This window comes from Fulmarus glacialis, unplaced genomic scaffold (genome assembly GCF_000690835.1).
Source record: "Fulmarus glacialis isolate BGI_N327 unplaced genomic scaffold, ASM69083v1 scaffold10697, whole genome shotgun sequence".
In the NCBI taxonomy this organism is placed as follows: Eukaryota; Metazoa; Chordata; class Aves; order Procellariiformes; family Procellariidae; genus Fulmarus; species Fulmarus glacialis.
In genome coordinates, this window is record NW_009223816.1 from 29,565 (window position 1) to 42,968 (window position 13,404).

The 13,404-nt window shown below is 37.6% G+C and overlaps 1 protein-coding gene across 1 annotated transcript in view; it reads left to right on the forward strand.

Annotated features, from left to right (window-relative positions):
- The window catches only part of LOC104079776 (extracellular sulfatase Sulf-2-like), a 63,401-nt gene that overhangs the window by 23,787 nt on the left and 26,210 nt on the right, over window positions 1-13,404 (forward strand). The window contains 5 exon segments of the mRNA XM_009581927.1: window positions 4,348-4,498; window positions 6,394-6,569; window positions 9,654-9,782; window positions 10,730-10,786; window positions 11,497-11,626. Of these exon segments, the coding sequence (XP_009580222.1) occupies window positions 4,348-4,498; window positions 6,394-6,569; window positions 9,654-9,782; window positions 10,730-10,786; window positions 11,497-11,626 (643 nt within the window).

Below are 13,404 nucleotides of genomic sequence, written 5' to 3' on the forward strand. Positions count from 1 at the left end.
ACAAATATATAAGAAGAGTTTTGAGATTTTTTTCTCTCTCTTTTTTTTTTTACCTCTTCAGATTAGTACCAGTATCTTGAGAATGGCTACTGCATCTAGAACTCAGAACTGTAGCTCACTGAGATAAATGGAAAGATTCATGTTGAATTCATTGGACATTGTTACAACCTATTTGGGAAGTAAAGCACTGTTTTATTCTGAGCAGGAGGATCAAAATCTGGTTCTTGGGTTCTTCTAATCTCTTCAGGGGAAGAAACTCTATCTCCCTGTCCTTATGTATAAACTATATTATTTTATGGGTATTACCAAAAATCACATAGTATGCAATACTTATTACTCCTGTTTCATATATGGAAAAAAAGGAAATACAGGCCTGCAGCACCAAATTAGACAAACTATTTCTGAGTGAGATGGTATGTCTGTACATGACCCAGTACAATGTCTTGAATGGGTCCCAAAAAGCAGTATCACCCAATTCCTGAGTTAACATGTTCCTAAGCTCCATGATGATATGGTTCTTGTTTATAGCACAGAGACGTTTTACAGGTACAGGTCTGTAATGCTCCATTACAGGCATCTCCTCGCATGCTGATAAAATGAATCATTCTCCCAAATCACCTTTTGGCACAACTGAAAACATTCCGATATTTTTCTAATTACTGGCTTCATGCCTTCATTGATGTTCAACATTTGTAACTTTATTCCTACGTGCCCTTTTTTATTTTTTATGTTTTTAAGGGGAATTCTGTTCTATTTTGGATTTGTGAAGGAACTGGGAACTGATGGAAATAATAATCAGTTGGTAGCCAAAGCTGCTCAGGACTAGTCCAAAGTCCAGTGAAATCCATTTGAGCTTTTTCACTTTATTTAAAATAAAGTCTGAGAGAAAAAGCTTCCTTTGTTCTATTGTCTAAGTATTGCATAACTTAGAATTATATATTTCATTATTTTACGCTGTGCTACCAAAGAGAATCTGTGTCCTAGATCTACAGCAATGCAGTATTTCATGTTTGTTTGCCATCTTATGCTCATTTCTTTGAAATGAAAATTACAGAAATGCCAAATAGGCAACTTCTCATAGCTTATACCCCAAATTGACCTCAGTCTTCTCAGAAGTTCCTGTGGAAGGCATTCGTATCTCGGAGATGCTAATCATTTATCGAGCAACATTCTGTAGCAATTTAATTATACTAGTTGAATGAAAAAGGGTAGAAGGATTTGAGGAAGGCCAGCAATGAAAAATGTAAACTACATCTATTTTTCTTTTGCTCATAGTTTAAATTTCATTTTTGACACAAACTAGGTTTGTCTTCCTGATTATAGAGTAATTACACAAAACTATTTTTAATTGTAGGTGACTTTTCTTACAATGATCACAATTCTACAGGAAGTGTCACTTCATGGAAACAAGTTTTGTTTGTAAAGAAACAAATTATCTTAGTAGATTAAGAAACTGTCTTTTTCTTTGGATATGAACATAAAATAATATGTACATCTTGTGCACAGAAACTGCCAATCTTATTCTAAACAATTTTCCTGCCCCTACATGATAATAATAATAATCCGTGAGGGTTTTCTTTGGCTTGGGTTTAAGATTAAATGTAAAAATGCAGAATGTGCATCATTCCCTCACTGTATGTACAAATTAGTTCTCTACTTTCCGTTTTTTCCCTTGTTCCCAAATTCCATGGAATCCCTCAGTGACAGATAAATCTGTTAATGATAAAGGGGTGTAGGCAGTTCTCACTGTTTTGTTGTCATGTGGATATGGTAGGGAAGGATCAGAACACAGGTAGAACACTTCTTATTAATTGCCCTAGAGCAGTAAGCAATACTCTGAACAAAGTCTTTGCCTAGTCCCAGAATCAGAAGGCAGTACACCATGTGGCATGTCTCTGTACCTCTTCTTGTGGCAGCGTTGACAAAGTCTACAAGCGGATTCTTGAGCTATCCACAAAGCAAAATGAAGGTGTGACTGTAATGCCTACACTGGTTGACATACATACCGCATTGTTCAGCATTGCTAATAATAGCTAGAAGTTAGTGGTATGGATTTTAGCATAGACTGACAATCAGAATACTTCTTTGCTTGGGAACTCTGGTATGTACTTCTGTTGCTAATTTATGCTGTTGTTCTCTTGCTTCTATTGTTACATATACTAGCTGGTATGACCATTCTACCCTATACTGCAGTCTCTTTCCATCTCATTCTGTAGAGCTCCTTTTCGCGTGCATCTGCAGTCTTTTCTTGTTTGAAAATTGTTCACATCAACCACCATTCACGTAGCAAATCCCTAGGCTACATGGCTGGTTTTCCTTTTTTACTGCCTATACTGATAGCTGCAGAGAATGCAACAGCTGGGCAGTTTAACAGTGATCAGAAATGTTATTTCTATAGTGGGTACATTTTACCACCCATCTTTTCCAAGGTCGAATGCAATCAGACTAGGACTTACTCCTGAGTACGTTTGAAGAGGTTATCTTAACCAAGTTCTAGGAATGTTACATTTGTGTATTTTTCCCATAAAACAGACAAATCTGTTAAGTGTAAGAGGATTACATTTGTAGTAATCAAAGAAAATCACGGGCTTTGGTTGGATTAAACAGCGGGAGGTTTCAAATCAGCCAGGAAATCACAAAGTAAGCTGAAAAGGAGTTTGCCAAGCATTTTTGATTCATTCTGGGCATCACATAGCAACAGTTTCCATAACTGTCAGCATTTTCAAGGAGCAATGTCATTATTTCAGCCACAATAACATTCTGAAATTCAAGAGGCTATTAACGATACAGAGAGAATAAACACCAGCCCTTTCCTCCCTATATGAAGAAGCCTCCATTTGCCACCTACGCACATTTTTCAAATAGCATCTAACTGAGGCTTTTGGCATAAAATATTTCACTGTCAGATTATTAATTTCATATTTATATTAAAACTCTTAAGACTGTCATATTCAAAGATACATTAGATACACAGTATTTCGAGGAGAAGTTTCAACTTATATTACTATTGTTTATCTTAATAACTTACCCTGCTGCTCTGTTGCATACACAAAAACAACAGTAGATATTTGCCAAATAGGAGGTGAATTTATCAGGAAATTGTGTGTTGGGAAGAAGAAAATAACTGAATATCTGCTATTTTTCCTGTGTTGCTGTGTCACCCTCTTGGCTTGCACATTTACGTAGACTGAGTTTATTGCTTTGAATGAAAAAAGGAAGCCTCAAGAAATCACTGAGGAAAAGTAATTTTTAATATTTTAGACTCTGCAGGTGATGTGTTTGGGCCAAGATAGGAAGAAATTGCCAAAGGTGGTTCTCAATCTTAAGTAATAAACTTTTTAGGAATAGATATAGTAAGTAAAAATAGTATTTCTTGCAAATGTAAGCTATAATATAGCTTTCTAGTGAGTTGGTGATGCAGAGAGTCAACATTATAGTAATGATATACCAAAATAAATCTTTTGTTTAGATCTATCTAATTATGCACAGAAAAGCAATCTCTGGAACTGCCAACAACATGAAATTATGGACAATCAGTGATATTTCTCCGCATCACTTTAATGATGTCACAGGATCATGAGAACTTGGAGGGGCTGTGAGATTCCAGGAGGACATTGAATCCAGCTCTTGGGATTTTGCAGGGACTTTAATTAAAGTTTCTGATGATCACAAAGGAGTTGGTGGCTGGAAAGTGTCTGCAAAATACAGTCCTGTTTCCCCTCACCCCTGCTTTTCTTGGCAGGTCTTTAAAATCCGGCTATATATCCACTTCTGCTTGCCATGAGCTCACATGCAGTTTGATACCACCAGGTAGGGTGCATGTGCTCCTCTGGGTACATGAGTGTGAAAAGTATTCAAGTAGCCAGTCATGTTGAATTCAAAAAAGCTGTTAAAGAACATGGTAGAACCTTTTCAGCAAGTTCTATAGTTACTGTTAAACAGCTTGCACAAGCCAAAATATTTGGTGCTAATGCGGGCAGAATGAAAGCAAAGCAATTACAGGAGTAGGAACTCTATAGCACATGCTTCATCCAGATCATACTTCTGGAGTTCAACTTCTGAGGCTAGTCTCTTGGCCTTGAAAGGTATCCATGTTAGTCGGAAGACACTGCGAAAACAATGTATATTTACTCTTTTAATATTTTATTCCCCGTAGAGTTGTTTCCATTCTCCCATCTTTCGTACAAAACATAGAAGCATAGGACTTTTCCAAAGTAAATCTAGTATTTTCTTGTGCACCTGAGAGAGTTGGTCCTCTAGTGTTGATCAAACAGAAATTATTGGTATACATTACTATGGCTTTTTTCTACACTGTTAGAACATTCTGATTTTCTCTCTGTTCCTTAGCACTCCCAGTTACAACTACGCTCCAAACCCAGACAAGCACTGGATAATGAGGTATACAGGTCCCATGAAACCTATACACATGGAGTTCACTAACATGCTACAGAGAAAGCGCCTTCAAACACTCATGTCTGTGGATGACTCTATGGAGATGGTAAGATTAGTATTCACTTTTTTTTTTTTGGCTAAACAGGTGCTTGTTTCTTGAGTTGAGCTCCAAGCTGTGCTGTATATGAAGATAAGGGGGAAGGAAGGAGGAGGACTGCATCAGTTTTCTAATAGTGTGTAATCCTTTCACCTCTGAGGATTTTGTGTCTCTATTCAATGTGTAAGGATCCTCTTCTGAAGACAGGTACCGTGAGTTGGGTGGTGTAAGTGAGCTGATTTGTTGCCACAGAGCCGCTACTGATTAAGGGGAAAAGGGAGGGATTACCTGAAAAAATGCACATCATAAATTCTAAAAATGTATCATCTGATAGTGAAAAGTCATCCTACAACCTGTTGGAAATAACTACCTAACTGTGGGCCTATCTTGATCCTGTAACACTGAGTTTCTGAGAGAACAACAACAACAACAACAACAACAACAAAAAGTGATGCTACAGGAGTCCTAACTGGAATAATCCCATGGTAGACCAGGCCCAGGATGTTAAATGTTAGAAGTAGACAAATATATAGGTAGTTGTTTTTTTTTTTTAATTAAGTCTGCATTATGTAACAATGAAATCTCTTATTGCAAGCTGGGTGTCTTGAACCAAAACATCTGAATTAGCTAAAAGCTAGTCTGAAAAAAAATGGGTTTCCAGTTGTAAGAGGGCAGATTTAAAGGTGTTGCAATTTACTGCTTATCTCTTGGCATTCTTACTCAAAAAAGGTAGAACATAAAGTAAGAGGAGTCCTGCAAGGCAAAGATGAAATTATCTGGATGGCATTGTATCAACTTGTTACTGATTCAGGCTAGTATGTTCTCTACTTTATATTAATGAACCTGTTTAGATGGATCAGATACCAGCATTAGGGAAGATCAGCTATTTTACTACACTATTTTGATTTTCTATTTAGTAAAATGGTTTCACTTTGAGTGATTCACTGGAGGCAAAATCAGTTGGGTTGTTTTTTAGTTGCAATCACCAAGTTAGCCTGATCTTTTCACTAAATTATATGTGTCTAATAGTCTTTCAAAATTAAAACAAACAAACAAACAAAAAACCCCACAAAAAACCCTAAACAAACAAAACAACAACAACAAAAAAAAACCAACAAAAAACCGAATCCAAACCTACAACAACAACTGAGTTTGTTTTCTTCTGTGCTGATGTGTTCTGGATCTATGTGAGGCACCACTTTTGTGGTGCCCCACCACCTTTGTACGTTTGCATGTGAAAATGTCACATAAAAATTGATCTTTGGTGCTCAAGTTAGTACATTTCATGTAAAGATTCTTATGTAAATTCATAGAAGCAACCACAAACAGAGTTAAAGCTCCTCTTAATACTCCATGTTAGTTCTCCAGCTAGTGAGAGAGTATGACTGAGTGATATTTATCTGGAAGAGATTTTGCAAATATTCTGTGTAATGGGGACTCATTTGTCTGAAGTCAAGATCGTTGAGTGTTGCTTAAATAAGTGCGAAATTCAAAATGCTGTCATTTTATTAAAATTGTTTCCTGCAGGAAAAGATAAAGGTGGAGAGAAAATTTCAAAAATGCTTATCACCTTGAAACTTTTATCTCTGCTACCATATGTATTTAGTACTATCTTGACAACTGTCATGCAAAATACTGAACCCAAACACTTTTGAAAATGTGGCGTGCTAATGTGTTTACCTTAAAACAGAAAACAGAAGTTTGCCTTGTAATAGCCACAATATTCAGTTAGTAAAATTATTATGTGATTATGGATTATTCAGAATATTTCATTGTGATAACTCAGTGGCATAATAAAACTGTTGTTATTTATTTGCATGTCACACATAGGCAGAAAATTATATCCAATATTCTGCATATAGTACTACTTAGTACTACTCGTACTTCATTTTGCTTTTTTTCAGATTTACAATACGTTGGTTGAAACAGGTGAACTGGACAATACATATATAATATACACAGCAGACCATGGTTATCATATTGGGCAGTTTGGGCTGGTAAAAGGAAAGTCCATGCCGTATGAGTTTGACATCAGAGTTCCTTTCTATATCCGAGGTCCAAATGTGGACGCTGGATCCTTGTAAGTTCTTGGCTATTGTGTGTGTGTATGTGTATGTACAGAAAAATCCTTTATATTCACATCTCTAGTCGTATTGACCTGGCATCCAAATGGGGGCAGAAAGTTCTCTCATCCTGAATGACTTCCTGCTCATCGTTGGCAGAAAAATACACCTACTCAGATAACAGAACTGATAGCATGTGCTGGTATAACATAGTCAAGGTTTTATGCCATTGCCTTTTTGCTTGCATAGGTGTGCAGCACAAGCCACTACACTTTTGTGGATGTAGTTGAAAAAGCCACTTTGAAATATGTCCAATCTAGGAAATGCTTTTTTGCCTCCTTTTGAGGAGTGCAAATAATACACATAACTATCACATTTTCAAGGTAAAAGACATATTGTATAATGTTCACTGCCACAGTAGATAATTATTGCTGGACATTAAATCACTTAGTGGAGTCAGCTGTTTCAGTTTATGAAGAAGAATGTACGTAATAGTTCATATATTGTCATCCACAAAGATTCTTTTTGGTTCATCCTTTGAGATTACATGGTTAGGGCTGTTTGTCAGATGCACGCAAGCATGCAGAATATGACTGTTAATTAAAACGGTAGCTTTGATCAGCTAAGAAATTATGTAAATACACTTTCTAAGCAATTATTTCAATAGCAAATATTTGCACTTAAGTAATGATTTTGGACAGAGTGCCATAATTTGCTGCCTTTTATTTATATCAGTGTGCATGTTTTAGCATAATTAACACACACAAAGTCTTCCACACACAATTTTTTTCTTTACCACAGAGGAACAGATCTAGTGTGTAATACAGTAGCAAATAGTTATTAAAAAAGTCTCATACCATTTACTGGTTAAATTCATTGATTCACATTATCAGTAGGCACAAAAATGTTAAATTCTGTAGATATTGCACTGTGTGTCTGACTTATTTACAGCAGTTATGCATGTGAAAGAAACAATATTGCTTCTCTAAAAAGCAGGGGAGGGATTCCTCAGGTGGAATTAAACGTATTACCTCAGCACTGAAAGAAGTTTGTCTGCAGCAGCACAGAATTTCAAGTGAGCTGGATTAGCCTTCTAAGAACACGCTCTCTTTCACTTCAACTGCAGTTTTTGGTCTTACTGGAGAGGCAATGCTAATATGGCCCAAGTGGACTGAGCTAGTTTTTCTGCAACATGCAATGCTATAGACCAGCCACCTCATGTCTGCTGTAGTTCAAGGATCTTTGCACCTAGACATACATAAAAGCTGTGAAACCTTCCCACTGAATTTTATTTTTCAGTGGCTTCTGAAGATGAAAAAATATTTCTATTAGAATCAGAGGAGTCAGCCTGACAGGGTCTAGCAGAACAGAGCCCGTCACAGTACAACAAATAAGAAGAACAGGATAAAATACCTTGGAGGGGGAATATACCAGATAATAAATTGATCCTCCCTTTCAGCCTGATTTTCTTTAAATGGTAGAACTTCAATCATCCATGTTTTGCGTCAACCTTATGTTTTTCCTGCAGAGTAATTGTCATGACTCCCTTTTGATACCAACGAAGATTTAATAGCAGTCACTGTAGCAAGTCATTACTAAGCTCTCATTTCTATTACCAAATATGCTACACCACAATTATTAGTAATTAAAATCAAATTAGGTACATCAATTTAATTCATCATCCATGCTCTTGTCAGTGCCTGTTTGCTCACTCGCTCAAAAATGTAGTAATTTTTAAATGGTGTCTCATTAATTAGTGTGAATTTAGCAGCTTTCTTCTGTCCTGTATTTTGAGCTAGAATTCTGCACTGACATGTGTAGCAGCCCATCTGGTCCCATCCTTCCTTTGTGCCTGCAAATCATAGCACGGTGATTCTTCATGTTCGGTGCTGTAGAAGACTGTCTGTATAGCAGTATGCTCACTTGGTTTTTTTTCCCCACTTTTAAGAAATCGAGTGCCTTCCTTGATATCTTTTTTTAAAGAAATAAAGAAAAGAAATAGTACACATCTGATAAACAGTATGTATATATGTAATATTTTGAGTAATTACACAACACTGTCATAGACATATTTGAAATAAGTTTGTAAGGTTCAACATAAACTGAAAACACTTCTGCCAAAACAGACCCATAGTAAAACCAAGTCACATGATTAGAAATTTGGGCGTTTGTTTAGCTACTGAATGCCAGGCTGTGCAGCTAGATGCTCTGATCTGTGAACTCACTCATATTTAGCTGTGGTGGTTCGAGGAATTTGGGGATAGGAGCTGTCTGTACTCCTCTGAGTTGATGCCAATGTTTTAAGCAAATTTGAAGGCAATTTAAGTTCAAATATTGTCCTGTTAACTGTGGTGGCTGAAGAGCGTGTGCCACTACTCTGCTAAGTAACAGGGCAGGGCTGTTTCTAAGTGTTTGCAGAATGGATGACTGTGCACTTTGGAAGACTGATATTATTTCATATTTCAAGTAAAGCTGTGCTTTTATTCTCTTTTTTTTTCCATAACTGCTGCTTCTCTGCTTTTTCTTTCCTGATCCCTTTCCTTTTTCTGTCTCACACTCTACATTAACAGCAACTTTTAATTATTTACTGTGATGTCTAGCAATATATTTCTCCTCATGTTCTCTTCAGAATATGCTTGCTGTGATATAAGCTGAGGTACTTATTTCTGTACCATATTTTGAAACAGATAAAGCATGTGCTACCTGCCAAATCTACTTTTTAATAAAGTCATCAGATATTTGGCAGACACTGTGATTCTATAAGACACCCAAGGAGTTCTTCCAATGCTTTCTCATGTTTTGAAAGACTTTTGAACCCTCTTTTGCAATAATTAACTAACTGTGCCTTATGAACTACTTTGCTTTCTCAAAAATGCTCTGTGCTAAAGTTTTAAATCTTCATATTAATCCCTCTTGAGGTTATGCAACTTACCTATATTTTACATTTTAATTCCCTTCATGGAAAGGAATTGGATTCTCTTTTCTTCCTTGCAGATGTCCCAAAATAAGCCTTTTCAGATCTGTAGTCTCTGTGGAAGAGCTGGAGTTGCTTGGTATCATTTCATACACTTTAAACCCGGTTCTCATATATGTTTTTTCAGGAATCCTCACATTGTGTTGAATATTGATCTCGCACCTACAATTCTAGATATTGCTGGATTGGATATTCCATCTGATATGGATGGTAAATCCATTCTAAAGCTTCTGGATTCTGAGAGACCAGTGAATAGGTAAGAAATGGAAATGTGCGTGTAAACATGCGTGTGTGTGTACAGGAGACTGAGCGAGTATTCAGCAACGTGCAGCGAATATAAAGGCAAATATAATAAAATTACCATCTATATGAGTACATAATTCACTGGAAAATCTCAATATGTGACTGCAGTTATTTATTTTCATTTTGTGAGGTTCATATACTAGCTATACGGCATATATGGCATTTGGATATACTAAATGTAATCTGTGTAGCAGTAAGAGGGCTACACATGAAGGTCTTTAGCTATATGAGTTATAGATTTTAAATGTCTCTGTGGCATCATTTGTAGCAAAGCATTTCATATTGAATAAATTGTAGAATAATTGAATTGAAGGGGTTGGTTGTGTATCAGACTATAATATAAAGACAGGCTAGCACTCAGAATTGCACAGTTATTATTTGAAACCTTCCATCAATACTTTCATTGGAAAAAGACTGAGGAAGAGAATTAGGCTGCATGCTTGCTAGAGAAAATCAGCAGAAAAAGGGAAGAAGAAGATTTGCTTTACAAGTAGTTGGGTGGAGGGAGAGGGGGGAAAGGAGCAGCTGCTTTAGAATAGGATACTTTGGGGGTAGTGTGCAGGTTAAGAGCCCAAACTGGAGTCAGGAAACCCTGATTTAATTTGCGATCCTTTGTGATCAAGGACAATTCAGTTAATCCCCTGTGCCTTAAACATGCTTATGTTGAAATAGTTGTACTGTGTGAATCTGTTGTGGATTTTGTCCCTGTGAGAACAAATCTGTCCTATGTTTGTTCATGATTTGCACTGGAGAGGCATATGTGCCTGCTTCATAAAGCTGGATGTCCCCTTGTGCAGTTATATGTAATGTTTCTCATCTGAACTGGGGGTGGAAAACTGGGGCATGACTTGATTACTGGTTTTGTGGGAATTGCTTTTTCCTCTCCTCGTTTCCTCCTAGGTTCCATTTAAAGAAAAAGATGAAGGTGTGGAGAGACTCGTTCCTAGTGGAAAGAGGGTAAGGAAAGTGTTAATCACAAGGCCCACTCTTTTTAAATAGAAGGATACTGAATAGCTAAAGCCAAAGCAGCACTCTACCACAGACCTAAAGCCATTTAGCTGTGCCAGCAGGGACACGACTGCAGTATGCCTAATGGCAGTGATTGTGTGATAGGAGGGAATATATGGCCTTTGCCTACAGCCTGCATAAATGTGCTGTTGGGATGGGGGAAGGGGAGTTTTACTTGGATTGAGAGATGGAAAGGCATCCCATTTTTCTTTCAGCTGCTGCCCCCCGCCCCGACCCTCCTGCTTGTATCATGGGAGTATGAATAACCTTTTCTCTCTGCATGTTCATCTGCTGGCCATTCCCTCTATGCCTCTGCCTTAATACATAACACAGGGCATGAAGGGTTTGCGAGGTGCAGCCCTGTAGAGTGAGGAGGTATGGTCTCTTTATATCGACTGTTGTTACTGCCTGCCAATCAGACATGAAACACACTGTCTTGGTTTTGTATGTTTTTGTATGCTCCCTGAGAGTATGATATGAATAACGTGTGTGTTATTGGAGATGATGGTAAGTGCTAGTTTCTACTGGCTATTAAGTTTTGGCCACCTGTGATGCTATGGACTTGGCGTATAACCTACTCCTCTGAGCCTTTACAGCAAACTGTATGAATATCTTGGAATTAATATTAATGCAAAAAGAATTTTTTTTTTCTTTTCCAGTAAACTGCTGCATAAGAGGGAGAATGAGAAGGTAGATGCCCAAGAAGAAAACTTTCTACCCAAATACCAGCGTGTGAAAGACCTCTGTCAGCGAGCTGAGTATCAAACAGCTTGTGAACAGCTTGGCCAGGTAGGGCATTGTACCCCTGACTGAAAGCAAGCAGTTGTAGTTGGGCTAAGCTGAACATCTTAACTGTGACAATGTCCTTCACCTTGTTGTCAATGCCAGCTTATAAATCAAATGGCTCATTCTGTGGCTTTTGCTCAAAACCATATTACAGCATTTATGAGACTGACTGTCAGTCAGGAAACTGTGATTCGAGTGCCTCTGTATTGTTTCCTGACTACTGTTAAGAGAACTGCCTACCCTGTTTTAACATTTTATTCCTCAAACAGAATTTGAGGTTTGGGATTCATTAGTGATGAGAAGCTACAATGAACCTGACAGATTGGCCTCCTCCAAATACATATAGCTCCCTTTGCTTTGAATTCTTAAATTAACTCACTTCATTGTTATTATTTGGAATTACATATAATAATGGGAAACTAATACTCTGTGAACTCAATATATCCTTCCTCTTAACAAAAATATATTGTGAAAACACACATGCAATTATGACTGCAGGTAGTCTGTGTGTATATGGGCACAAAGCTCATTGATTGTGTGTCATTTCTCTTATTGTTACATAACTGTTCTGGGCAGATATGAAAATATGTTCACTTTCGATCCAAGTTATGTAGAAGAAATTCAGGAAAAAATTTAGAGTATTATCAATACATGGTCTTGGCGCGTGAGAAAGTTTTGCAAGTTTACCGGAGCAGCGCAAAGGCATGGCAAAGCTATCTCCAGCAGCTCCACTCCTGGGGAGATTTCTCCACTGTTGGGGGAATTCTCATCCTCCGGAAACATGACAAAATTGACTCTGTCCCATTGCTTTCTCATCTAGGTACTGTCAGAGTACCCTCTTCCAAGGACTGTAATGCATTCTACCCGTGGACAAAAGGATGAAGGTAGATGGGTCCACATGCTAATGTGTCTGTCCTTAGGCTGGCATTACCTCATACCCTGGCAGCTCAGAGGGCTGTCAGAATAAGTCAGTCTGTGGAATATAACCGTTCTTGCATACATGATCTGAATGTCTTACCAAGGCTATAGTCAGTAATGGGCTACTCAGGCTACAGTAGTTCATTTTCTACTGTTGGAAGCCAGACTCCCTGCTTCTGGCTCTACCGATCATGTAGTTCAGTGCACCTGTGAAATGAGTCCATTGTTCCGTAGGTGTTTGGATCCAATTTATATATATAATCATTTTCCAGATGCTCTTTTCCTCCTGTGGCTTCTTTGTCAGATTTAGTATACAGAGAGATTATAACATCCTGTTCTTCCTAAAAATACTGAACTGCAGTAGTTTATTGTCATCAGATGTCTTAAGCTGAAATTTTAGATGGGTGGGAGCAAGACGTTGTTTCAGAAACTGAGGGAGAAGTCATTGTTTCTGCTACAACATCATCTAGTAAGTAGTTTGGGGAAATACAGCTTTTCTTTTTCCATCAGTATTTTCCCTTTGAGAGATGTTTCAACTTCTTCCTTTTGTCTTCATCTTCCCAATTATTTTCAACATTATTGTAAGAACAGAGGGGAAAGAGACTCTCCAAGTCCATGTTGTCACTGAAGCTGTCTCTTTGCATAAGGTAACTTAGCTACATTCAGGCTTTCTTACTCTAATTACCACATGTCTCAGTTACGGAAGAAAGGGGGAAGGCCCTGTATTGTCTACACACATTCACAGGCTTATGTTTTCTTCCATGGATAATAAAATATCTTTGACATCTGTAAGAAGTGGGCATAAAATGTCAACTCCGTAATCAGAATTGCCATTAAATTCCGAAGTGAAGGTGTGCTAATAA